The sequence below is a fragment of the Ambystoma mexicanum genome, chromosome 6q (assembly GCF_040938575.1).
Source record: "Ambystoma mexicanum isolate Mex_15411 chromosome 6q, UKY_AmexF1_1, whole genome shotgun sequence".
NCBI classification, from domain to species: Eukaryota; Metazoa; Chordata; class Amphibia; order Caudata; family Ambystomatidae; genus Ambystoma; species Ambystoma mexicanum.
Genome location: NC_090937.1, coordinates 1,451,591,079 through 1,451,618,966, shown reverse-complemented (window position 1 = coordinate 1,451,618,966; position 27,888 = coordinate 1,451,591,079). Strand labels below are relative to the sequence as shown.

The 27,888-nt window shown below is 47.3% G+C and overlaps 1 protein-coding gene across 4 annotated transcripts in view; it reads left to right on the top strand.

Moving 5' to 3' along the window:
* Positions 1-2,859: 2,859 nt before the first annotated feature.
* MAEA (macrophage erythroblast attacher, E3 ubiquitin ligase) overlaps positions 2,860-27,888 on the top strand; it is a 1,045,966-nt gene continuing 1,020,937 nt past the window's right edge. For 2 of the 4 annotated variants that reach the window (XM_069632158.1, XM_069632157.1), the window contains exon 1: positions 2,938-3,091. In XM_069632158.1, coding sequence (XP_069488259.1) covers positions 2,981-3,091 — 111 coding nt within the window. In that variant the 5' untranslated portion in view covers positions 2,938-2,980. Of the gene's footprint in view, positions 3,092-27,888 lie in introns of all 4 variants that reach the window. The other 2 variants (XM_069632159.1, XM_069632160.1) reach the window with 2 other exon arrangements.

Here is a 27,888-nt window from a genome sequence, read left to right as displayed (position 1 = left end):
CCTCATAAACATCTGTCCACCAGGGCAGAGTTTAGAAATCCAGTCTACCGCTGGGGCTTCCCTTCACTCAGCTGTTGTAGTGCCGTTCTTCGGTATCCTTGCTTGTATAGTTATAGACGTCGGCTTGGTTTCAGTACAGCATGAGCGCTGTGCTTCCCGGTAGCAGTTAGATGTGCTGCATGCTACAAGATTGCTCCAGGCTACTGTACCCTCAGCACTCCAAGTTCATCAGTGCCAGATCCCCCGACCCCCATTTTACCCTTTTCAAACACGAGGGCCCAGTTGCCAGTTCAATCAGTGCAGTCGAACATGTGGCGACCCGCGTTATTGGGTTCCTGCTAGTGGGAACCGCTCCCTCAGGCACGCGGGTGGCACTCGGGACCGTCACCACTCGGTGTTGCGACAGAGGTGTCCCATTGCACCGGTCCACTCTGTAACAGAAAAGGATCCAGCTGTGGAGGAGTTACAGGTTCAATTTTATTCTTCTCTGTTGCAGTGAAGGCTCTTTTTTTTGCGGCTTTCGGGTGGTGCAGAAACATTCATGTCTGCTTCGTGCGTGGGGCCCTCTTTGAATCTTGCAGAGTCATGTTTTATGCTGTAGAAACATGTTTGTAATGTCTTGCTGTGCTGGGATCAAAGTGTTATTTTCCCAAAGCTAAATTCATATTAACTAGAATCTGAGTGCTACTGTATGTACTCATTCATTCCTTTTGGAGCATGGGTGGAGATATGATGTAAAACTGACATCATATTCTCTCTCCATCCTCCAAAAGGAATGAATGACCTGGTTAGATCATATTATATTATGTTGAGGTTTTGTTATAATGTTTTGCTTTAAATGTCTGATTTTCAAGCGCTTTTGAAGGAGCCACAAGATACCCGGTAGCAACCCCCTGAATATGCACACAAACAAAAAAACAAAAGGTAGACATGGAAATGTAATATTTTAACTAGGTCATCCACTCCTGTTTTGACCTAACATTTGCCCGATGCCCTCTATTAAAAGTATACAGTAACTGCAGCCCAGGGTGAGAAGGTTAGTCAAAGGCTGGGTTATGGAACTTAACTCCCATAAGCGCCACGCCTCAGCCTAAGAGAATTTCTGCATCATACGCCAATATAACGATTACCTTAAAGGTCCCTGCAGCACTCAGGAACCTCCAGGAAGGCCGGTTGGGCTTCTGCTCCCAAGAAGCCATGGTCAAAATCCCACCCTTGGTTAAATGCTTTGATATTTCCTTCCAGCTTTCCCACATATAGAACCTGGCCATTCATGCTGCTTGTGCTTAAGGGAGCAGCTAGACGTGCTTTGCACAATGTGTTTTTTACATGCCTTGGCTCACCATGACACTGTGGAAAGCTCAGATTCTGGCCATAGAAAGGCTTTCTGTCATTAAGCACTTTGTACACAAGCCTAGGGTTTTGGTAACAACGAGGAAGCCAAAAAATGTGAGGTTATTTTGCTTGCAAACTTGGTATATTCGGATTTCTGACATAAAACCCCTCCCAAATGTTGTTGCGGGCCTAGGAAAGTAAGCCTAATGGCTTTGCCGTCTGTTTTCTTGGACATGGGTTCAACATCTCTCTATCAAACACCTCACACTGTACTGTGAAAGTCTGAAAGATCTCAGATCTGTTCACTTAGGAAGCTTGGTACTGCAGTATGACACTTTATGTGGAGAGGATTTATGGCGCAAATTCCACAACCCCAGGGAAAAAGAAATCTTTGGGTTAACAAATTTTCTACAAAAACTGGAAATACTACTCAAAGCTGGACAAGAAAGATGATAAACAGCGGGGCCTAAGACGATGGTGTGTCGGAGAAGCTGTGAGGCGAAAACAGGATAAAAAAGCATCCTGGGACATTGCCGAACGAATGGGATCTGAGAGTCCAGAAGCGGCTGCTACCTGATTTTAAGTAGCCCCACACAGCAGCTACTCTTCGCGGCTTGTTGACACCATGGAACTTCTCCGACACTCTGTGAGAGGGGCATGGGAAATCTCTTTTCAAAAGGTTTTGTACAAACTAAATGAAATAAACAAAAAAAAAAAACATCTCTCTATCTCTCCTCGTGGCATTGGGCTGCGCCCTTTGGAATACAGTTGAGTCCCATGATACATTTGGTCCAATTGTACACATAGGTCCACTACCTTTTCGTTCTCATTCCTTTCTGTGCATCATATCTATCCCTCACCCTAACTTTGTTTCTCCCTACCATTATTAAATGTTCTATCATATAACATACCTGGGTACATTATTGTACTAGACTGTTGTTTATCCATTCTGGCAAAAAGGAGGTCAGGTACAGTTATCAGTGTCACTCACATATGGTGACGTTTGATTAATTTCGAATTATAATACTGATCATGTGTGCACAGACTGCATCGTCAGCAAAGTGAGAGGGAAACATCCCTCACAGAAAAATTATACACATTCTTTATTACTCTATTCAGTGTCAAGTGTATTCTAAATGTAGAGGTACTCACAAATACATACTCTTTGTACTTTGAAATCAGCCCTTTTTTGGTCGTTGGCCATGGTGGCCTCCTAGTTTTGTCTGTTGCTCCCCGGCAATGTCTGTCTAGATAAAACACTGCCTTCTCCATCTGTCCAATGCCTCTCAACTTTGTGTCTCCAAAGAGGGTAATGACAAATGTACTGCAGTGTAAGCCCGTTGAAGTCACAGGAACGGCAAAATATTTGGAGGGTTCTGAAGAACTAGTGGGGGTCTCTATTACGCTCACATATGGCGCTGTCACCGTCTTAAATAAAACACTCGTTTCTCTTCTCTCTTCTCTAATAGCTCCGCCCCGTATGAAGGGGTTCGCCAATAGAAAGGCAGGGGTCGTTCGTTCAGGAAGTCAGTGTTGAGCGTAGAAGGCGTGGGTTAGGTCTGTGGAAGCTACACATGCGCAATACGAATCGGTTACGTTTATGTCACATGACGCATGCAAGTCTATCGTCAAGTCGTTTCCTGTGATGGGTAGTAGTCACTGTCAGAGCGTCTTCTCCCATTCCAAGATGGCGGTGCAGGAATCAGCTGCTCAGCTCTCAATGGCTCTGAAGGTGCAGGAATACCCCACTCTCAAGGTGTGTCATTTGTGTTCGAACCCACCTGCTTCAAGCCCCCAAACCCATGGAGACACTGCACTTGAACTAGATAGAGACCAACCCTTTGAAAAGACAAAACATATTATGATGTTATGTGGAATCCCCCATGCAAGATGTAGGGCTCGTGCCAAAATGCTTTTACTTTTTCTTCCATTCTTTCCTCCTGGGTGTTAAGGTAGGTAGCGAGATTTGTAGGATTCATTGTATTTGAGTGAGTGACCAAGCAACCCGTGATAACAGTCAGGGCGACTCTAATTCCACCACATTCTACAATGCGGCACAGTACCCGTCTGTTCATGTCTATTGACTGATTAGGGCTGTCGTTTTTCTGTGTGTTTATTCAGCTTCTGGATTGTGTCTCGGCCTTTATCAATCTTTAAACGATTTATATGAAGCAATACATGCTAATGTGTGTCTAGAATGCCTTTAGAAAGTGTAAGGCGTTCAGTAGTAAACACGCATACCATTTAATGCAGGGTCTCTCTTTGAACCAACATTGCAGATGTCTATACGTGGGATGCTCTTTTTAGTTGGCCATTCAGGCGCTCTGATTATCGGTGCTGGCTTTCTGCAGTGGGCTGGAATCTGCTTGTGGGTTCAGCACTCCCCCAAGCAAGTACACCTTAGAATCACAGAGAGGAACCCCAAAAGCAGACCGCTTATATTTAAATGTATTGCTTTGCAAAACCACAACTAAGTCATTCCTCATTCCCTCGAGTGTTCACTGTGTTTGAGTGACGCAATTTTTTTACATTGGTTTGTCGGATCTTTGTTTTTTTTTTTTACTTTACTTTGCGCTGTATAAACTTAATTTAACACACTCCCAGACTTAGCTGCAAACCCCTATAATGCCATTTTATATATATTTTTTTATCTCCAGAGGTAGACTGGTAAGCCTATAGGCTGTCTGTGTATTTAGGGGCTCCAAGTCGGTTAGAAAACTGTTATATTATTCCCTTTACTAAACACTAATGAGAATGCTTCAGCTCATGCAGTGGTCGAAGTGTAAAATAAAAAGTAGTGGAACTATGATCCCGTTGGCTCGCCATCTTTTCTGCATCCCCTCCCCCCAAATCAAAAACCTTACAAGGTCCTTCCTTTCCTCCCCTCCACCCTGCTACACTGCGTTTTACAACAGTTCTAGCAAGACAGTGCAGGAAAATGACCACCATTAGTGTCATTGGGCCTCATTCCGAGATTGGTGGTAGTCATGGCGCTATTTGCGCCATGACTGCCACCAATAACTGGTCCGGCACCGGTGTTGTGCAATGGGGACCTACCGGTGTAGTCCGACCCTGGTGGGACCGGTAAGTCCCCATTGCACAAACCATTCCCCATTCCCTTTGAGCCCCCATAGGGCTCAATGGGAATGGGGAGGGGGCTAATAACGGGCTTGCGACTTGCAAGCTGATAATGTATATAGCTGATATGTTTTATATAGTGCTGCTTGGCCTGCTTTACAACACTGGTTCTAATATTAGTCATTCGTGCTGTAAATGAGGAATTGTAAGAAGCTGTTTTCATCCTTCGGGTCTTTATTTGAGATACGCTATAATGATGTGAGCCATTCAAAGAAAGATCAAGATCATACTTTACCTCTTTTATATGCCGCCCGTTCGGTCTTTTTGGAGGAGTGTGTTGATTTTAGTGAATTAATGTGGATATCATTTTATGGATGATTTGTATTTTTTTTCTCTCCCTTTTTTTTAAAGGTTTGTAATAAACCATATACAAAAAAAAGGGACACATTTTTTCATCCTCGGATGAGAAAATGTTTTGCCCTTTCCTGGGCTTTTATTGTATTTATTGCGTGCAGACCTAGCTTTGGGAAGCTATGACGCGCTTTACAATCATGGGGGAAGAAAGAGCCGTTCCTTGAAGAGGAGGGTCTTGAGCTCTTTCCTGAACTGTAGCAGTGATGGGGCAAGTCTGATGGCTAGGAGGTCCAAGAGTCTTGGAGCGTAGACAGAGAAGACCTGTCTTCTGTTTCTTTCCTTCCTACACTGTCATAATTCAAGTCTGCACATTTCCTTAAATTTGGTGGATCGCAGGCCTCCGAAGATGCTGAGTTTCTCAGTGAGGTAGCTTGGGGTTTTCAGGATGACAGCTTTGTAGATGATATAACAGGATTTGAAGATGATACAGGTTTGCAGTGGGAGCCAGTGCAGTTCGATGAGGACTGGTCGAATTAGCATTGTCATTTAGTGAGTCTTGCTGCAGCAGGCAGGACACATTTTAGGGAAGTCGCTTGAAGGCCTTCCAAAAGGGTATTGCCGCCATACAGGTGGGAGAGGACCAAGGCTTGGACAGCAAATCTGAAGTTGTTTTGAAGGGTTTGATTCTTTTGCATAGGTAAAGTTAGTACCAGGCCGCTTATGTCTTGATTGCAATGTGCTGTTTGAATGAGAGGTGTCTATGTTGTACCCACGTGACTTGGCACATGGAGTTAGTTGGGTGTGAATCCCTCAAGGTTCATAGCAGAGAGCAAGGTATGGATGTCTGGGTTGTTGGAATTCAGTCTTGGAGTGGTTGAGCTTCAGGTAAGCACTGGACATCCAAAATTGGATCAATGTGAGGCAGGCCTTGAGCCTGTAGATGTCTTTGATGGAGGATATTGTGAGGTAGACCTACATATTGGTGGATGTTGTTTAGCGAGAGGAGGGTTCTTAGCGATTCCATGTAAATATTGAAGATCATACCGGACAGGATGGACCCTTGCAGGACTCCACAGGTGATGGGTAGAGTTGGTGATCTGGAATTGTCCAAACGTTTGGTGGTTCGCAAGGTAGGATTTGAACCAGCTGAGGACAATCTCGCGACTCCCCAGGCAGCAATGTAGATTGTCGGTGAGTGCCTGGTGGTCTAGTGTCTAATGCTGCTGAGAGGTCAAGGAGAACTAGGAGGCAAGGGTGCTCATCGAGGATTTTAAGGGCATCGTCGATCACCTGATGGTAGCCGTTTCTGTGCTGCATCTGGGTCTGAAACCAGATTGGTAGGACTGAAGAAGGTTATTGGCTTTGAGGAGTTGTGTGGCTACTGCTTCCTCAAGGATCTTACCTAGGATAATGGGGTGGTAGTTGCTGAGATCACCAGGGTCCAGTGTTGGTTTCTTAAGAAGTAGGAAGATTTGTCAGGTCTTGTGGTTCGAGGGAAAGGTGTCTTCAGTTAGGAAGCTGTTGATAAGGGAGGAATGCTTTAGTTGGTAGAGTCTTGAGTAAGGAGGCAGGGATGTGTTTTGCTTTATCTTGGCCATGTGGGGAGTCCTCGTACTTAAGCTTCCCGGACCCTCGCAAAATCAGTCATTGGTCTCAGATAGGCAAAGAATTGCACATAAAACATTGGTTGTAGATATAATAAAAATGGCACATTAGAGGTCCTTTTATTCCACTCGTAGCATGCATGAAGAAAAATTAACACACAGTCATACGTAGACAAAGGAAAAAAATGCATCACTGTTAAGAAAGTTGCAGAAGACACCTTCATCTCGACCACTACGACACTGCTTAGTACCACAGCAGGTAGGCAAAGAGATTGCTTGTCCAAACGGGTTCTGGAGCGGAGCGTCCTCCCTCTCAGCGAGACTGCATGACCTAAGAGGAAAACCTTGTCTCTTTATGGGGCTTTCGAACCCCGCCCCTCATGGGTTACCATGATGGCCTCTGCCAAAGAGCAGACAATAAGCATGAGGCACAAAAATAGTGGAATATTCCAGCTAGAAGTGGAAAAATCCCAGCTTCTCTACTTGCTTTCGTTCCCATTACCCCTTATCACTGCACCCGCAGAGCGCTCCGACTCCCTTTCTGGCTTCTCCTTCGGTGGACAATACAACAAGTATTCTCCCTGGCTTGGTCATCTGACATAAATATGTGACCTTGTCTTCACTGCAGAAATGCATGGTTACTTGCTGAGCCCACGAAAATGTAGGCTTTTGTTGCGGTTTCATTGTGGTGAATGTCCAAGATGGCCGCACATCAGCGCCATGTATTCTGGCTCATTTTGCACACGCACTACAGTATGATGTCATCCAAATACAATATGTCCTTGAGGGATGCTAAGGTAGCATTGAGGTGTTCCATAGTTCGTGTCTTGAAAGTTATCCAGGTAGTTGTGGTTTTGCGAGAAGGGAGGTGTAGTTTTCTGTCATTTGTGGCATTGGTGTCTGTGTTGGTGGTTCATGTTGATCTTGTTGCTGAAGAAAGAATTGATGATGGGGTATCTTTCGTTGGAGTGTGCTACGGGTAGGTCGTGCAGAGGGTTGATGCAGTGCTTGATGGCTTTCAAGAGAGCTCTGCTTTCATTGTTGGCCTTGGCTCTGGTGTTTTGGTAGTAGCTGCAGAGTTCAAAATTGCTGGGAGCTATTTATCTCCTGGTTATAGCCAAGGGGAGCCTGGTTGGCTTGAAACCAAGAACTATCAAGAGCTACTTGCGACTCCCCAGGCAAATAGTGCCATACAAACATAGCTATGTGATATTAGCTGTATAAGATTGGGAATGCGTGTAAAAGAGAATGAAGGACAAAAAGCATATTGGATACTATATAATGGAGAAACAGTTAGTTTTCATCTCATGCACAAGTAAGACCTGCTGTGCTGGTTCCCGAGACGTAGCTACAGCATAACGGGTGATTTCCTGGACCCAGGGGCTGCTTTTACACATGCTAATTTCAACCCCTGAGCCGGTCTTGGCAGTGTATGATCAGTCATCTGCGTGTAGCACAGAGTTCCTTGAGCAGGGCAAAGTCGGATGCGCTGCAGGATTTTTGCCAATTCTTTGGTTTTCTGATGGTTCATTTCTTGGGTGTACCAGGGTGCTGAAGGTTTAGGCTTGAGGTTGCGCATTTTCACTGGGGCATGGTGGTTGATGTTTGTGAGGGCGTTGATGAGTTCTTGGAGAAGCGAGTTGCAGTTCTGGTTCGTAGAGGTACATCAGCCCATGTCAGCTGGAGTTTGGTGAGGTCTTCTGTGAGATCCTCCATGGGGATGTTCTTGAATGACCGGAAGGCATTTTTGTTTGGTTTCCAATGGGTTTGCTTGAGAGGTGTTGTGTGACTAATCTCAAAGGGGTTGCCAGATGGTCCGACCAGTCGAGCAGAATAGGAGAGCTGTGATGAAGGGTGGGCAGTGTGGTGATAATGAGGTCGAGGAAATGACCTTTCCCTGTGAGTTGGTTCTTTTGTATGCTGTGTGAGGTTCAGTGTGTTGTAGGCAGTGGCAATCTTTCTTCATTGATTTGGTTGCTGGGTTTGCAGGCTTGGACATGTTATCAGTATTGTAAGCGAGATCTCAGCAACACGCACCTAATGTAGTGAGGTATACGTCCTCCAGAGTAACATGAGCTATGCATGTGCAAATAACTAGTGTTTACACTGATGAGGGAGGCTGCTCCATAATGTCTTACAAGTCCTTAAGTTAGGCTAATGTGTTTTTTAAAAAATTGTCTCTGGTGAAGTGGCCCTTCCTTGCCTGAAGATGGAGGGTAGTGATCACACACAGCGGGGCAGCTTAAACCAAAAGGGGAGCAGCCCTGGAGTTTTTGATCCTGCTGCCTCATCGGGCGAACACCCATTTTGTTTAATCCCTGGCCTACCCATGATCTGGGGGCTAACTCGGCATCTCTTTCCATGATGGTGATAGTTTAACTATACTCTACACGCATCTAGGTTGCTTTAGTTAATGGTGACCCAGAAGGATGGGTGCTCTTGCAACAGAAACACCATTGATTTTGCAGTCTGTTTCAATACACTTTAATCTAGATGGTACCTGTCTTGGTTGTTCCTTTGCTCCGCTGTTCCTCTTTTGTGTAGGCTATTACCTACTCCTTTAAGGTCATACAACCAGTAAAGTCACTAGTTCGAATACTAATGTGAGAGTTCCTGCTTTTTTGTTAATTTATGAAACATATGAGTGCCTAGTAAAGCAAACGTCAAACATATCTAAATAATAGTTTTTTAAAAAAAAGTATTGGTTTTTATATATATTAGCAATAACCACATAGAGCAACATGCTCTAATACCAACACAACATTTCAAACACCTTCTACATCTATTCAGCTTGCTATTATCCTCCCCTAACAACTCCCTCAACCTGCATGTTGATCCGTCAGTCGATCACAATTGTTACATCTACAACCTCCTGTTGCTGTGCACCTAAACCATGTTACAGTCAGCGCTATCCATTGCAGTGTATCCATCCCAGGCTCTGCATTTTGCGCCTTAAGTGCCTTCTCCACACGCCCGTCTCTGCTGTGCACCACTTTTCCAACATCTATATACACTTGTCCTCTCGTCTTTCCACCCCATGGCTATGCTACGCTTGGCCAATATATACATCAGTCCTCTGAGTTTATTCAGTGGCCTGTCTCTCACATTTATCCTATATCTCCCCAGCATGCAGGCTTCCGGCGTCGTGATATCTAATGCAATGCCCCCTTGGGCTACCCTGGTTGCAACCTGCTCCCAAAACCCTTGTACGACCAGGCATCCCCAGAACATGTGCGTGAGCCCCGCTCCCTCCCCCTTGCATTTGGGGCACACTTGTGTCCCAGCCCCTCTGAATGTGGAGATAGCTGGTGTGAGGTATGCCCTTTGTACTATATACATTGTATCAGATGTAGTCTAGCATTTCGGGACACCTTTTTGTGATCTCGCTTTATTGCTCCCCATTCTTTCTCCTTGAACATCCTCTCCCATTTACTTTTATTATTCAGCTCACTCCAGGCAGTGCTGCCCAACAAGACCTCATAGATCCTGGACACCATGTGTCCACCTTCTGCTGTTGTAAACAACATCTCAGTATTCCCCTCCATAGCACTCGGCCATCTCCTTCGCAGCGCCCCCTGGACGGCATTGTGTAGCAAGAACTGTCCCGTCTGTATCCTAGCATTCTCTTGCAACTCCTCAAACTTTTTCCACCGTCCCTCGGGTACCCCACCGTAGCCACACCACACATCTCCCATCTTGCTTATACCATGATCCTGTCATCCGCCCTACACTTCAGAACCCCCACTCTGTGTCTGCGGAGAGAGCAGGTCTGTCATTCCCTCGACTCTGCAGGCCCTATGCCAGAGTAGGATGCCCAGCCTCACCAAGTAACCGCTCTCCCGCTGCTCCCTAGCAGGAGCCCAGAGTAGGTCTCTTAAGAGTCGTCTTCTCAGTGTGGGCTGTAGTCATACCGTCTCTATCGTGGGTTTGCCAGCCATCCACTTCACCAGGTGATGTAGTTGACACGCTAGGAAATGCAGCTCAAAGTTTGGTACTCGTAACCCTCCCTGGTCGTACGGCCTCTGCAATGTGTTCAGGGCTACCCTATTCCACCCGTTTTGCCACAGAAACCCTCTGCAGAACTTCTCCAGTTCCCGGAAGAAGCGCCCCGGTATATCATATGTGACATTTCCAAATCAATGCATAAGTCGTGGTAGAGCCACCATTTATAACAATGCCTCCCTTCCCATCATTGATAGGGGAAGTTTACTCCAAAACCCCATGGACGCAACTAGTCCAGCCCTGGCTCGCACTGTTATTATTTACGTGCTCCTGGGAGGGGTCCGGATGAATGATAATACCAAGGTATCTAAAAGAAGTCCCGCTCCAGGGCAAAGGGAGTACTGGGGAGGTCCCTTCCTCCATCTGTGCAGTGGCTACAGAAACAAACATGATTTCCCCTTGTTTATTTTAATACCTCTGAACCTGCTCTAGTTATCTAGCACCTCCTAATATGAATGGTAGATTCACCTCAGGATCTCTCGCGTACAATAGCACGTCATCCGTATACATAGATATCATGTGTCTCATCCCATCTGTCTATGCCCACATCTCCGTATTCCTGCCTCAGATATGCCGTCATGGGCTCCGCTGCCAGGATATACAACATCGGGGACAATGGGCACCCCTGCCTAGTGCCTCTATATAGCTGCTGAGTACGCACTTTCCGTCCTAACCTTAGCTATTGGTTCCGTGTTTATTAAGCGTATCCATTTCATATACAGTGGGCCAATTCCCATCTTCCCCATCATGCCATACAACCAGCCCAGTGTACGGCGACAAATGCCTTCGTTGCATCTAAGGCCCTTGCAGGGCGTAGTCGCCTCCTATCTGCCATGCTGTAAATAACATGGTGGAGCCGTCTTAAGTTCTCCGAGATGTCTCTCCCAGTTACATACCCTGTCTGGTCGGAGTGGATCAACATGTGAATCACCCGCCGAAGTCTGCTCGCCAAGATAGCTCTGAGGATCTTACCCCCCTGATTCAATAGGGACAAGGGTCTATAGGATCCGCAACCCGTGCTCGCCTTTTCCGGTTTAAGCAGTGTCACAATCGGGGCCTCTCTCAGGTTGGCAGGCAGGACGCCGTCCTCAAACGCTTTATTATACACCCTAGCGAGCAGTGGCACCAATATACCCGAGTATGCTTTATAAAACGCGCTCAGGAGCCCGTACGTTCCCGGTGCTTTAACCGTCGGCAGGGATCTAATAGGGACCTCCACCTATGGGGGCTTCCAGCACCTCCGCTTGGGGAGCATCTAAGCTGGGTAAGTTTATTTGGGTAAGTATAACCTGTATGTCGTCTTCCGTGCTGCTCTGAGGGGCCGCGTACAACGCTCTGTAGTAATCCGTACCCACTTCCTCCTTCTCAGCGTTCCTAATGGAGCAAATCAGAGACCTGGCAACCTCTCATTTACACAGTGTTAAACGAATCTTCACGGGATCGTGGTTTACCTCTTTTTCCTGTAGACCGTGGAGTTGAGGTTGCCAGTCTGTCGAAGTCTTGATAGCCGATGAAAGAGTAACGCGAGAAATTAGCCCAATCCCTTCCTGACGGTATATGACAGGACGGCACTGAACCAACTCCCAACGCCACGGGTGGCACTTCTCAGGATTAGCGTGACGTCGGGACAGTGTTTCCACTGGCTGAGAAGGCTTGATGAAATCACCGATGAAAACGGGGAGGAACTCGGGAACTTCCAAGGCAGTAAGGCACAGGTACCGGCAGGGCACAAGACATTCAAAGGAAGGCAAACTGCAAGAAGAAGCAGTACTGACAGGGGGCCCCCCTACAACTAGGAACCCAGACTAACCTCCTCCACCCTGAACCAGGGACTGGCTAGTAACAAAATAAGGGAAGAAAGGGTAGGAGGACCAGGAAGCAAGAAGAAGTAAAGAGAAGAGGCAGGACTGAGCAGGAACAGGTAGACCTGGAAACTGGAGGACTGAAAACCGAGCACCAGGGCTCCAGCAGCGCATACACAGTAACAACCGCGTTGAGACGCGCTGTCCCTGTGTATGCGGTGCCTATTTATGGTCCGGGGTCAAAACGAGGCTTGGAACGCATGTTCCGATGCTGCGCATGCGCGGGACGTCGAATACTGACGATCCGCGCATGCGCAGATCCTCGCAAGATGGTGGCGTCCACGGCGCCCATCCGAACCGCGGGTCGGCGTGAAGAGAGTCGCCACCGCGGGTACAGCCTCCAAGAAGGAGGAGATCGCTGTGGCCGTGGACCAGGGACCCAGGTAAGTGGCGCCGACGCCCGCGAGCGAGCGCGCGGCGTGACACACAGCCATGCCAGCGTCCTTGCCGGCTTATCCCTTTGCGTATGACTCATCTCTAAATACTTTGCATATTTAAACTTCCCAAGCCTATCCCATTGTGCTAGGCCAGTTTGCCTCCTCCTCCCACCACCTTTTTAATTACCTCTCTGTCTTCTCTAATTCTACGGTATCATCACTTCCCTGATAACCACTTTGTATGCTTCCCAGACTGTGCCCACGTTTGGGAAACTCCCTTCATTTATCTCTATGTATTCGACAGTGTTTTTCCTGACATGTTCAGCGAATGCAGTGTCCTGTCACATTCGCTTCCCAATTTCCACGTGGGAATCGGTGGTCTAGTGGGAGATACTCTCCACCAGTGGCAAGTGGTCCGACATTATTCTATCCAGATATTCCATCTCTGAGAATTCTGGACTGCTTTTTCCCCCGTAAGCATATAATCTATTCTGGTGTACACTTTATGCGGCGCAGAATAGTAGGAGTATCCTCTCGCATCCCCATGCTCAGCCTGCCATATTTTGCGTAAGTGGAAGTGGTCTACTACCAAGTTCAATACCTTAGCCTGGGGGGATGGGCGCTTATGCTTGGTGTCAGACCTATCCAAAACTGGGTCCATTGTGCAGTTGAAGTCCCCTCCCCAAATCAAAGTGCTGTTTCTGTATGGGCCCATATAATGATTTAAAGAACACTGTAGCGTCATGATTGGGGGTGTACGTATTCACTACACAGACCTCGCAGTTTTCAAGGAGCCCATGCACCATCCGACCTAGTTTTCATTGTCAATACTTTGAATGGTATATTGGGGGCTCTCGCGTATGTCGAATACGTTGAGCCTACCATCACACACCCCCACGCCCTTTCCAAGTTCTTTTGCCTCTGCCCGTCTGTGTGTTTCTTGTAGTTGCTTGGTCCCAACCTTGTTCCTTCGCATATACATTATCACTCTTTCGTTTTACACAATTAAGACCTCACATTCTAAGTCATGATTCGGACTGTTAGCCATTATTGTGTGTCGGAGAGTTAGATAGGCCACCAGCCTGTAGCCCACCTGAGCAGGAGTTCGGTGTAATCCGCTATTGACCGTAACAGGTTCCCATTTACATCCCACCCTCCCCACCTACACACACCCCACTTCAAACATAACTATTCCCGCTATGCCATGCCATGCATGCTGGGATAATTCTGTTTCCGCTCCATGCCACCTCGTCATAAGACTGGCTTCCTGGTACCCTACGGGCGGGCCCTGAATCTCGGCCCTCAACTACCTAAGGGGAGGTGGGGTATAGTGCTTGCGTACGCGTGCACTATACCGGTTGTCCATCGTCTCCGTTCTGCTCCAGCACTATTAACTTATATACAGCCATTACATTCCATTGTCACCAAATAGTGCAGCATGAGGTCCCCATCACTGCCTGGTCACTTGATTGTCATATGACGTCCCCGTTCTGTATCTCTTCCATCAACTTTGTCCGGGTCCCTGGCTGGTCTCCGGCACATCGGTGTCATGGCCACTAGTCGAGGGCCATTACCCTTCGTCTCCAAAGGGTCCAGATGGACCCAGTTCTGGCGCCTTTGGCGCCAGGCTCATAGGAAAATGTGCTCTGCACACTTTGTCTAGGGCATGTGCATACAGGCCGGGGTGTGGCCGTTAAGAAGCAATGGAGGGCACGTGCAGAAGTCTATGGGAGTGGCAAGGTGGAACCACAAGGCGGGGATAAAGGAGAGTGGCTGGGAAAGAGGAACCAGCTGAGATGCGGGCAAGTCCTTCCGGTCGAAAAAAGAATCGACAGACGCCGACAGAGGCGATAGAACGCTGGCAGCGACCCACAAGACGGAGCGATCCAGCCCTCGAGATGGAAATGGTTGTTTGCCTGGGATAGGAATCCCAGAAGCTGATTAAATATATCGTGGGAACCCGGGACAAGGTTGCGACCTCAAAAATAAAAGGAGGAACCTACCTCTAGCAAAGAGCCTTGGGGAGCCAGGACTAGCTGGACACTGTCAACGCGGTTGACTGAAAAAATAGGAGCACACAACTAAGATGAATACAGAAATCTAACAAGTACCATGAAGAAAGGAGCGCCCAGAGACATAAACCTGGATGGATGATAATAAACAACTTGCATACCAGAGCTAAGAGATATCCTTTTGGAACTCTGGCCCAGATATGAAATTGATGGGAGTTGAACATAAGAGCCTTGACCAAGAAGTCTAAAGAATACAAGAAGACCAAATGGTCAATACATAACAGACTGTTGTAATACCGAAATAAACCCCTGAAGAATTTCCTGGAATTGTGAAAATCTATAAAGGAAAGAAACATGTTGGGTAGTGTGGATTGTAGAACTATAGGATGTATGAATGAAATAAGTGTGAATGAATAGAACGTTGCATTGGGGAATATAGAGTACCCAGTTAGGATAGGTGAGGATATAAAAACAAACTGCTAATGAAAAGCTTGTCTTTTTTGAGGAACTAATTAACAGTGAATCTATGTATTAGGTAACAGAGTGTTATGTATGTTGTTCTGGGTTCAATAATGCCAAAAGCAGTGATAAATGTGCAATAATTGGTCTTAGAAAAAAGTGCAATATTTTGTATTAGAGAAAATGATGAATGTATTTTTATTGTTTTTATTGTAAGAAAATAAATTGATATTTTTGATTAAAAAAACCTGTGGGGAAGTGTATGTTGTCATCTAATGAGTTAAACAGCATAAATGACTGGGTCAGAATAAGGTACTGGAGAAGCAAGGGATCCTTTAAGCATTAGTGTGGTATGTTTAGTCACCAGGCTATTTAAACCAGCCCCACCCGCATGCAGGTGCTGTAGTCTGCTGTGTGCAGCGTAACGGTTACTGCCGTCTGAAGCTTTCTTACCTGTTTCCAGCTCAGCTCGCATCTCATCAGGTTCTGGAACATCTTGCTCAGCGCGCACCTTCCTGATTCCAGCCACACCATCGCTCGGAGCGCAGCTTACCTGATTCCAACTATGCATCTTCAGCGCTTGTTACCTGTCTCTGCAAACCCATTGTCTGCAGCGTGTAGCATCTTGCCTGATTACCGGAGCCATCAGAGTCTGGTCGCATCCTCACCTGTTCAGAGCGTCCAAAAACGTGGGCGTCTTCTCACCCAGTATCCTCACGGATCTATGTGGCACCCGCCGACAGGTCCTCGGATAGCCGCTCCCCATCAGACGCTGTCAGGCCATCCCTGCAAGAGAAAAGGAATGCACAAGGTTAGAAACTGCATAAAACATCTTACGCTTGGCCGCGCAACACATAAGCCTTGCGTACAACCTTGAAACCCTACTTACCTTCTAGTGGGGTCCGCTCAATCCTCCCCTGGCACCGTTTGGACCAGCTTTCAACACTGCAACTCCGCATGGCCATCTTCACACCTATTGGGGAGGGAAAAGACATTACAAGAATTAGACAATAATCATTGGGAAAAGACATTTGCAAAAGGATATGGGCAATAATCATTGTTTCGAACACTTAACTTCAAAGTGGATTGGTCCGGCCGGTCTGGCCCGCCACAAATGCGTACCAGTGAAGAAACTAGGTCCATCAATGGCGCCCCTGCTGATGAGAAGCAGGACGGAGAGCTCATCCTTACAAGACAACAGGTGAGACCATATAGGAAAACGCATGCTCATCTCATTCTGGAACGAAGGGTTCGAGAGGGATCGCAATTCAAACGCAGCTTTCTCACTGCCTCTTGCCTTGTCCCAAGGGCAGTGCTAGCAACCAGAGCAGTCCAAACTACAACAGCTGGGGGTAAAGGCTGATCCAGGGGAGCCAAGTCCAGGGAGGGCTCCAACCGTGCCCCAACGTCCCCGCAGAGACCAGGTGAGCATAACAATCGGGCAGTTGCGTCCTGTCCAGCAATTCTGCGTATCCTCCGGCTAATCGAAGAACATGGATTTGCCATTGTAAATCACTTTCAATCTCACAGGGTATATGAGCATATACTTGAGACCCACCTTTCGTAGTCTAACCTTAGTGGGGATGAACTGTGCCTTCCGCTTCTTTACTTGAAATGTATAGTCCGGGTACATGACAACTTAAGCTGAGTCTCTTTGTATTGTTCCCCCCAGCTCGGAGAAAGCCAGTATCTTTTCTCTATCTCTATAATTAAGCACCCTGGCTATCATTGGCCTGGGCGGGGCGCCCGGGGGAGGTCTTCTTATGAGGGAGCAATGCGCTCTTGATTGTGAACCCCTGAGAGGGTTCTCCTGCTCCAACTTCTTGCAACAGTAGTTTTTCCACATATGTGGTGGGGTCCGCTCCCTCAATTCCTTCCGGCAGGCCAACAATGCAAATGTTGTTTCTGCGGGCCCACTCTTCTGCCTCCTATGCCCTGTCCTCCAGTAGCTTCACTCTTTGCTTGTGGACATCCAAAACTGTCTTGGTCTGCTCTCTCACTTGAGTGTTCTCTTTCACCTGTTCCTCCAGCTTGCTAGTTGGTTCGGCAATTGCACAGACATCTTGGTGCAGCAGTGCCAAGTCGATTGCCATTGCATCTATCTTGGTCTCTAACTTTGCAGGCTTGCAATCACCTCTGGAATCCGCCGATTGTCCGGTTCAGAGTCCTCCTGGCATCTGTTCCTTCAGTTTGTCTTCTGCTTTGTCTGTATGGGGCGTTTAGCGTGATGTGAACATTTTGAGCGTGGTTTGTTTGATCTTAGCTTTACCACCACTGGCCACCATTGTCTTTGAGTTTCGTGGGGTCCTGATTCCCACGGAATTCTGTGGGTTCCCTTTCGACGGGATGGCGTCCCACTCGTGCGCAGCTCGGATGTGTTTGTGATGTCCTGCCCTGGGTGAGCACCTCGCTGTTGCTACAGCTCCGTGAGAGGCCTCCAGTTGCCACTACGTCGTCAGTCATGTGATCCATTATGCTTTTTGGGTCCTTTCCTTTTAATCAGGCAAATTTACGAGCAGCAGGCTATAAAGCTATTTTAATAATTTCAATCCCTGTTCTCACAACAGTTGCAGTCTCTTTTGACCATGAACCTGTGTATCCAGTCTTCATTCAGGTATTTAGTTTTAGGTAATTATTCAGGGCCTGGGTCATTATCTGGTATTCTCAGACACTAGAAGCTTTCAAGTTATGGGTAAGAACCTTAATTGCAACTAACGGTGAATTATGGCATTGTTGGGGGTTAGCACTGCAATTTGGCTTCCATGGAATTCCGAGTTGTCCACGGAAGGTATGACAGATTGTGAGAACCTCTGTTTCCTTCGGAGTTGGACGCTCCAGGTGGAGGTGGCCACTTCCAGTCAAGAGTAAGCGGTTCTCTTTCAGTCGATGTCAGTTCTACAGGAACAGCGAACAAAAAAATCCCTTCTTCTAGTACACCTTGGGGTGCTGCGGGAGGGGCTTCTTCTCGTTCAGACTTTAAACCGGTTCTTACTCCGGCCACCCTACCTCCTCCAGGAGCCGCCCCAAACATTCCCTTGCCTCCAATGCCCCTAAATATGTATGTGATCCTGTGTACGTTGGATCCTTCCTCACGCTTTGTTGCATACATTATCCCACTCGACCCGCAATTGTAGTCTTCAGCTCAAGCCAAGGTATTGTTGAATCTAGAGAAAACCGTCCTAGCCTGGGCCACTCCTTATGTAGATGGGAACAGTCCCCTCTTTAATGACTATGATCGTCTTTTAGATGAAGACCTTAAACATACACTTAGTCAAATCGTAGTGCTCCCTAACAACCTTTCTGACTTCCTTTCCTTAATGATCCGTATCGTTCAAAGAGCAATTGCGAGAAGGGGAGAACGGAAGTTGACTGAATTTAGGAGAACGTCTCCTCGATTGGCAAAAATGTTTCTCTACCCGACCCGGAACCCATGCAGTTGGAGAGTACCAGAGGGCCTGTCTCCTTAAATGAAAGAGAATGATGCATTCTCCTGAGTCTTTGTTTTTATTGTGGAGACTCAAGACATTCTGTCTGGGAGTACCTGAAAAGAAAACCTCCCCCGGAAAACTCTCAAGCTCGTCCCCAGCAGGGAGTCCTTGGAAGAGCCCCTTTCTTACTGATTCCCCCTGAGTGCTATGTTCAACTATGACCAGCCAATCAATATTGTCGACCTAGCTTTTGCTCATAAACGAGGATTTCCATTGTTGTTAAGGATCCCAATGACCGAGTTCGTGTTCTAGGTCTCTGGAATCAATTCCATCTTCTGACTACAACCCTAGAAGTACTGTCGTAACCTCCATGCCTTCCCACCAAGCATTGGTTACCTTACAGCAAATACCTAGAGAATACAGTGAATACCTTGATGTGTTTGATCCCAAGGAAGCCAACACCCTTCCACCTCATCATGATTACGATTGTCGTATTGATTTAGTGCCTAATGCTGAAATACCTCATGGGAGAATGTGTGCCTTGTCGGAACAGGAGAATAAAATCCTCAAAGAATACATTGACTACCTCCGGAAGGTTTTATTCGGCATTCTGCCTCTCATACCCAAGAAGGAGGAAGACTAGTTCAGACCCTGTGTGGACTACTGTCAACTAAATGCAGGTCACTGTTAAAAAAATAAAATAAAAAAAAGAAACACTTTACTCCCTTGTTGGATCAAGTCATGGATAGCCATAGCTATACCAAATTAGACTTGATTAAAGCTGGCAAAGGGAGACGAGTGGAAGATGGCCTTCCGTTTCAAGTTTGGGCATTTCGAATATCTCATTATGCCATTCTTTAAAAAAATAAATCTTTTATTTGAGTGCTGACATTAAAACAGATATAGAAATACACCTTTTTGAGAAGAATTGTATTTGCTTTTCTCAATCATTATTAACTGTACAGAGATTACAACATAAAAAATGATGAGGGAGGAGAGGTGATCATACCAGAGCAACAAAACGGGCACTGGGCCCGAGGATCATTAGTCATGGCGTACCTTTTGAGGTATTGGTCCGGCTCTGGAGTTGAAAGCAGAAAGTTGCGGAAGGAGGGCCATATGTCTCTTGGTTTGCAGTCCATGGGCTGCAGTAAGAACCAACATTCCTCACTATCCGACGCCCATGCAACAGCCTGCAACCATTGCGTCACAGTGGGAATGGTAGGGTGGAGCCAAAGTAACAGGATTTCGCGGACAGCCAAAAGTGAACAAAGGCTAGCCTGTTTACGAGAGTTGCATGGTAATTGGTCATATTGATGGAACAGACACTTGTGTAGGTTCAAAAGTAATGTTGAATATCTCCGACAGGATCTCGCAGACCCTACCCCAGTAGTCACCCAACCTAGGGCAGCTCCAGAGCATGTGAAAGCTCTGCATGGTATCTGAGACCTAGATCGGGATGGGAATGAGAAAATAGATGTAATCTGGCTGCTGTATAATGAAACCTAATGTAGAACTTTTTCATGTATTAGCCGAAACCTAGAATTGAAGGACACTGCCCTGGCCTGCGAACACATGGATTCCCAAATTTCATCTGTAATGTTCATTCTGAGATCCAGGTATCCCGAAGCTTTGTCAATGGTTTACTATTGCGGTTCTGCAGAACGTTTTATAATGTAGTTACACGTCCTTGTGAAGTGTTTCCCCACGCCCCCTCCCCTCATTATGGTTTCTAGTATCGGTTTGTTGGTTGTATGGGGTACTGGGACCAGGTTTTTTTAGTAGCTTGGCGGAGCCTTGCATTTTGCAACAACTGCTACGCACGTTTATGTGAGGGACCAGGTAAGTCTTGAAAAGAAAGAGTCTATCCTATACATGCCACCTATGGGTATCCGTCTGAGGCCCACCGGGTTGATTCTATCCCGCTTATACTGGGGAGGGATGGAAGTTCCACAAGGGTAGATTCCTGTGATAAGGGTGGGGGTTGCCCACCGACTTCCATATCATCAACCTGGCAAGTGAAGTCACCAGAGCGGGGTCTGAGGTGTCAGCGTCAACGTGTTTTCATGCTAGTGTCTATGAGCGGACATCGCGTGTACCTGCCGAGAGTTGTTCAGTCTATAAGTGTGGATGTTTTTGAGTCTTTTTCGAACCAGTAGGCAGCATACTGTGCCTGCGCCGCCATCCATTATTTTATGAACAACGCAAATACTGATGTAGACCTGTGCCAGTGGAATTTTTATCATCAATATTTAATGGAAAAATTCATCACAGTGTGCCTTCAGTGATGACACGTGTTTCGTCAATCTCCTTTTTCAAATTAGGGCATTGGACCTAACAACAAGTCAACGCAAGGAATTAGAATGCGGAGTACCAGGATCTAACCCTCAAAATGGACACTTGAATCAACTATTACAAGAAGACCAATGAGTTTTCTTTTGTAAGTTCAAACAATGCTACATGCCCTCATTTGAAAAAGGCGATTTCTGAAACGTGTGTCAACACTCATGATGATTTTTTTCCATTAAATATTGATGATAACATTTCAACTGGCGCAGGTCTACTTGAGTATTTGTGGTGTTCCAATTATCTTTGCGGTTCTTTGGCTTTTTACCGCCTTACTCACCGAGACGCGACGGTCGAGAGAATTAATGTAATGCCATAAGATAACGAAATATACAACAGCAAAATAAGCAGAACGGTGTTGCCAAGCAGACCAGCCTTTAAAAAAGCCAAGATGTTAGTTTCAGTATTTTATGAAGTCTGGGGCAGCTAGTCCTCCCTGTGCATATGACGTGTCAGAGTATCCCATTGGAGTCGAACTGCACCCACATGCCACATAGTTACTAATCGCTATTTTAAGTGTGTCAAAGAACTTCTTCCAAGGCCATAACTCAATATTTGAGAAATAGTATAATAGCTTAGGGAGGATAATCATCCTAAGAAGAGCCACGCGACCCGCAATGCCAGGTGGCAGACTAGTCCAAGCTTTGAGTTTGACCTCCAGTTTAGGTAGATATACCCCATAGTTTAAGTATAAAGGGAGGAGTTGTGCCGTGTTACAGGCACCCCGAAATATTTCATATCAAACGGACACCAGGAAAAACCCATCAGGGGAGGCGGTAGAATCAGTAAGCGGGAACAATTCCAATTTAGCACAATTTACCTGCAGCCCGACAGGACACCAAAGGAGTTTACTTCCTGCATGATCAGCGCCAGTGCCTAGCCGGGTCACGGATAAATAGCGGTGTATCATCAGCATGCAGCTAGATGATCTCAGGCGGATTCATCTACACGAGTGTCTACTGCGGATGACGCCGGCAAATGGCTCCATTACTATTGCAAACAAGAAGGGAGACAGTGGGCAGCCCTGTCGGGTCCTGCTACTTATATTGATGTGGGGTGGGGTGGAGAAAGCCATTCACATTAATTTTTGCGGTGGGAATCGTATACAGAAGGTGAACCCGTGATATAAATCATGTCCCGAAATTGCATTTATCGAGCACCGCCCACATAAATTGCCATGCGACCGAGTCAAAGGCTTTTTGCACATCTAGGGCAGCGGCCACTGTCTGAGAATCAGGGTCGATTTGTGCTAGAATGTTAAAAAGGTGTCTCAAGGTTAGGGCAGTGGAGCGTCCAGGGACGGACAGATTGGTCGTGGTGGACAATGTGGACCATATACGGGGCTAGGCGCATTTCCAGCACTGTGGAAAAGATTCGAACATCATAATTCATAAGTGAGAGAGGGGCGGTATGATCCACATTACTCTGGAGGCTTATGTGGCTTAAGCAATACAGTAATCGCTGCCTCCCGAAGGGTAGGGGGGGAAGAGCCCCTGTGGTGCATGTTTCTTCCCATAGTGAGAGCAACCTGGGAACTAAGGAGGATTTGAAGTGTTTATAAAACTGCATTGTGAGACCATCGGTACCGGGGGCGTTACTAGGTGGGAGGCCATCAATAGCGCAAGATATTTCATCTAGGGCAATTGGGAGATCTATGTTTATTTTATAAATAATATAACCGATAATATAGACACCGGGTGGTTATCAAGGAATGTTGTTATTTCAGAGAGGGTAGAGGTGTCTGAATTGGAATACAACACAGTATAGAAAGCATGAAACCCTTTGTTCACGTCAGATGTGGAATAGACCACCCGGCCCGACATGTCCGGGACTGACAGGGTCTGTTGGTAACCGTGTGCTTATTTGACTATCCCAGCCAGTAACTTCCCATGACGTTCTCCTTCACCATATTTCCTAGCTAGGCGTGAGCTGTTAAGGAACTTCAGCTCCCTGTCAGCATATCCCTGGAATTTGTCAAGCTCGGGTTTAACGTCTCCTTGTCTGGATACGCATGTCTGCTCAAGGAGGCGTAGTTTGGATTAGCTGGAGTGATGTCCCTACGTATCATTTTGAGTATACGTGATAGCATTGCTAGAGCAAAGCCACGTATATAAGCCTTAAAGGCTTCCCAGAGGGTCGCAAGGCTGTCCACAGAACCCGTGTTTGTTTCAAAGTATATTGGCCGCATAGACTGGGTACAACAGTGACTGCGGCTTGAACCTCCATGGTCTGTGTCGCTCTATTGCATCCCTCAATGACAGCGCACTGGTGATGGGGGAGTGATCCGATAATGTCCTGGGCAAAATATCAGTTTCTGTAAGGTAACCAACTGGCAAAATATCAGTTTCTGTAAGGTAACCAATTACTGTATCCCAGCGTAGGATTTGAGTGTGCTACCGGGTGTCTACTATCCACGTTTCCCTGAGGACCGGCTGCAGCATTTGGGCAGATTTTGTGAGGTGTCGGAGTTTGGAACCAGACCTATCGAGGGCGACGTTCATTATAGTGTTGACATGGCCTCCACATAGCATAGGGACCAGGGAATAAAGTGTGAGTAGTCCCACCAGTTCAGAATAGAAATCAGGGGGTTGTCAATATTCGGGCCGTACGTATTATGCAATGGGAGTTCTCGGGCCAAGAGGATACCCCGGAGTAGCACATATCGCCCCAAGGGGTCTAAGTGAGATATAATGTGAGTGAATTGTAGCGATTTATGGATGATGGTCATGACACCCCTACTTTGAGAAGAATATGTGGTGTAGTAGTGCTGTTTTCCACAATTTTTGGCAAATCTCTCATTCTATGCTGTCAGTGCGTGTGTTTCCTGCAGAAATAATATATGGACCTTGTGCCTTTCGGCATAAAGCTGGACACAACACATATTTGTCGGGCTACCCAACCCCCGTACATTCCAATTCATAAATTGAAAAGTATCAACTGCCAACGGGCCAGGGTTCCATATAGTAGTCGGGTCTCGTCATCCCGGGTGGACTAGGTATACAACTCTCCTGTTTGATGTCAATATATACACATGTGTCAAGCACATTTTCATTACCTAAAACATAACTCCCACACCCATCTCCCAAACAGAGAAGTGATTGTCCCCATTGGCACAACCCAACAACAATTGCAACATTACAGAGGGCGCGTGAGGGCTGACTGCAGCCCAGCATCTGATTAGCTTAAAATTGCATATTCATCATAGTATTGGGTGCAGTATCACAGTTGTGAAGCAACCATAATGGCTGCAAAGTTTCGTCACTCAGGGTAAAAGAAACTTAACACTGTGAGGCATCTTTCATGGCATTTCGGTAGTAAGATCTGTGTATAAAGGTTAATCGAGGAGAACGAGCATTGATTGGGGTCACCCCGGGAAGTGTTCATCCATGAATCTCATTGCCTCTTGTGACATAGTAAAGAAGTAGACCTTGTTGCAGTATTCGATTCTCAGTTTTGCCGGAAAAAGCATGTCATATTTCATGTTCATGGTCACAAAGCCTCTTTTTGGTGGCCATGAAGGATTTTCGCTCCTGCTGCACACTGGATGAGAAATCGGGGTACACATGGATCCTGCTGGAGCTGGATCCTTTGGCTCTGGCCGCTCGAAGCAAGGCCTGTCAGTCTCTGTAATTAAGCTCCCGAACAATAATTGGGTAGGGTGGGGTGCCGGGATTTGGTTTTGGGGGGCAAGCGTACGGTGGGCTCTCTCGATTGTAAAATGTGGAGACAATTTGGGATTGTCTAATAATGACAATAGGGTGCGTTCCACTAACTCCTCTATCGGCTCAGGGGTACCTGAAGACACTATCACTATGATCTGTAGGTTATTCCATCGGGATCTAGATTTGAGATCGTAGTTCTTTTTACCTATATGGAGCCGACATCTGCTCTTAGAGTGCGCACCGCATCTTCAGTAGTTCCAACTCTTAATTCCACTTCTGTGATCTGGGCGTCAGATCTATCCATACATGATTTTATTGAACTGATTGTACCGCTCGTTATCATCCAGTTTGGCGTGGAGAGCAGTGAATCCATCCCGCATGTACTCCATCAGCCGATGCAGTTCGCCGGGTTCATTATGAGCTGCTGTGCTGCATGATGCCTCATCAGCACCAGTGTTATCCTCAGTGGATTTGGACGCAGCTTTCGCGAAAATAGTGATGGAGCTCTGTTTTTTACCTGCACCTTCTGTCCTGTGTTGGCTGACGCAGCGGGTGCGAAGCACAGTAGTCACAGCTACGGGGGATCCTCCACAGTATCTTGAGGTAGGAAGGTCTTCATTACTAAAGGGACGACCATGTAAGGCCCTGGTGCTTTTGTAAGGGGCTGGATTTAGAACACTGGTGTTTGTACCTGGGGGGGAGGGGGTCTCAATAGGAGGTTGTGAGGTATTGCTTCTTGTCGTGTGGGGTAGTTACACCAGCGGTCGTAGCAATCACTGCCATGGGCAGAGGATAAATGGAACAGCGATAACCAGGCAGCTGAGGCAGATCGGGTTAGGAGATAGAAAGGCACTGCAGGTACCAGGTGGGACTGTACCAGGTGGGACTGGGACAGCTGGGGGCTGGCGCCGGAATTGTGCCAGATCGGGGTACCACTCACTGCGCAAGTCTTATGTCCAGTTGGGTGTGCAAATGTCGCTGTGACCTATATGTTTCCCCCTGAGCAGAAGTAGATGGCATCAGGCCGATTACAGGGAACCCCACATCTGACCGTTACAGACGGAAACGGTGTGCAGCAGCATCCTTGCGCTGCCGCTTGCCCTGGGGTGCGGGGGAGGATGAATGGGGTAGTTCAAGAAGTAGGGTGTGGTATGATAGAGGCAGAAGCCCCACTGGACTCCAGCATGGAATCTTGGCAGGGTAGGACAAGAATGCTTCAAGATACTAGGAGAGCATGTGTTGGCGTGACTCGTATCTCCAAAGGATTGTTGCCAGAGGGATAAGTGCAAATGTCCGTGAGGTCAAGCGTGTAAAAATTGAAGCTGTGTCACCACAAAAGAGTATCAAGCAAATATGGCTCAGGATGCTACACAGGAGGGCCACCCTAAAGGCATTGTGTTCACCTTCTAGGTCATTATACTTCCAGCAGGAACAGAGGTACCGCCTACATAGGATCACCGCAGCACGTAAAAGCAAAGAGCCTCGGGGGAGCTGGGGCTGATTGCCTCCAATGTATCCTAGGTGAACGCCGGGGCTTGTCGCGGGCATGTAGTCTGAGCTGCCACAACCTGGAGCGCACAGTCAGTGGGGGTTGGGGCGTCAAAATAGATGGCAGCTGCGGAGAGTGGTCCTGGCACAGGAAACGCACTGGTCGCTCCAGCGGTGAGGGGCGCAGGCAAGGGTGGCCGCGTCGCCACGCTGCGACCACTCGGGTACAGCCCCAGGGGGGCGAGCTGGGTAGAGTGCACCACGGGAGGAGTGCCAGGGTGCACCCTCAGTAGTGGTGAAGTGCCGGGCAGCTGGGTACCCACACAGCACGATGAGGGCGTGCCAAACTATACTGTAGCCTGCAACAGCTCCCAGCCGGGGCGGGGACAAGGCCTCACTGGGCTGTCCAAAGGGCCACGGAAAAAACAACGTCCTGCGGCAGTCCCGGGATGAGAGCTGCAGGGATCAGCCCAAGCGGTCCCGTTCCTATATTCTCTCAGACGGTGAATGGCACATTTTATCCCAATGTTGGCACCCTTGGGACAAGGATCTGTGAAGAAAGCAACGCCGGGCTGCGGAACGCAGGAATCGGGCGGCCATCTTCCATGAGCGCAACAGCACCCCACCCTCCTCATTATGCCATTAGGTTTATGTAAAGCTTCTGCATTTTATTTTTTGTTAAAATGTATTTTTATTACATTTTTACAGGTTTACGTAAGGAAATTATGCATTAGTCCAAATATGGGGTTAGGTGCCGGCTCCTATGGCCATCCCTCCCATTTCTCCCTCGCCACCTTCCGGACCGTCCGGTACCACAAGAACTGCCCTCCAGGTAGCCCCTCTCTTCCTCGCAGTGATTGAAACTCCCTGAAGGTTCCTCCGTTGTAAAGATCGCAGGTGTAGATACCCCACCGTTCCCAGTGTCTCACCACTGTCAAGTCTGTGCGGAGCTTGCAGACATCTGCTGCAATTGGAGGCTCAGGCGAGTAGGGGCACGCAATTTCCAACAGGGTCGTAGCCCTGTTCTACACCTTTCTGCCCAGTGTCGCTAACATGGGGACACTCCCCAGGCAATCCAGAGGCACCCATAGAATTTCTTTTAAGCGTGCTGGCGCCACCAGGCACCGTAAAAGCATGTTTCCAATGTGGCCTCATCTGACAACTAGTTGATGACAAAACTGAGCTAAGCTGCAAGGTAATATTTCTCTAAATTTGGCAATTGCACCACCCCACCCTCTTTGTATGGTAGGCACAATGTGACAAGTGAGTTTGTGGCGGGCAGCGCCCCACAGGAATTCGCGCAGGAGCGCCTCTAGTAAGCTAAAGAAGGAAGCCTTGTAGTAATGAACATTTTGGAACTGATATATGAATCTTGGTAAAATAATAATTTTGGTAATGGTCACCTTACCCATTAAAGATAGTGGCAGTTAAGACAGCAAAATATTAACGGCGGTCTTAGAAAGCAGATTGAGGGTCATAGAAAAGCTAATGCACCCTGACCAGACAGGTTATGGCCCCAATAGAAACATATCGCACAATCTTGGGCGTCTTCACCGAGTCATTGAGTATACGAAGGAGGAGGCGGGAGAGATGGCGGTTGTATCGCTGGATACGATAAAGGCGTTTGACTCGGTCAGATGGCCCTGGCTGATCGTGGCACTGGCCAATTATGGCATAGGACCCCGGGATACCTTCAGTGGGCTAAGCTATTATATAGTGCGCCATTGGCCAGGGTCAAGACAGGGGCTGTTATATCGCAGAGGTGGCAACTAAGCAGGGGTACTAGGCAGGGATGCCCTTGGTCCCCCATGCTGTATATTCTGGCACTAGAGCCCTTGGCAATATACCTAAGGCAGCAGTATGAAGTGATGGGTATATCTT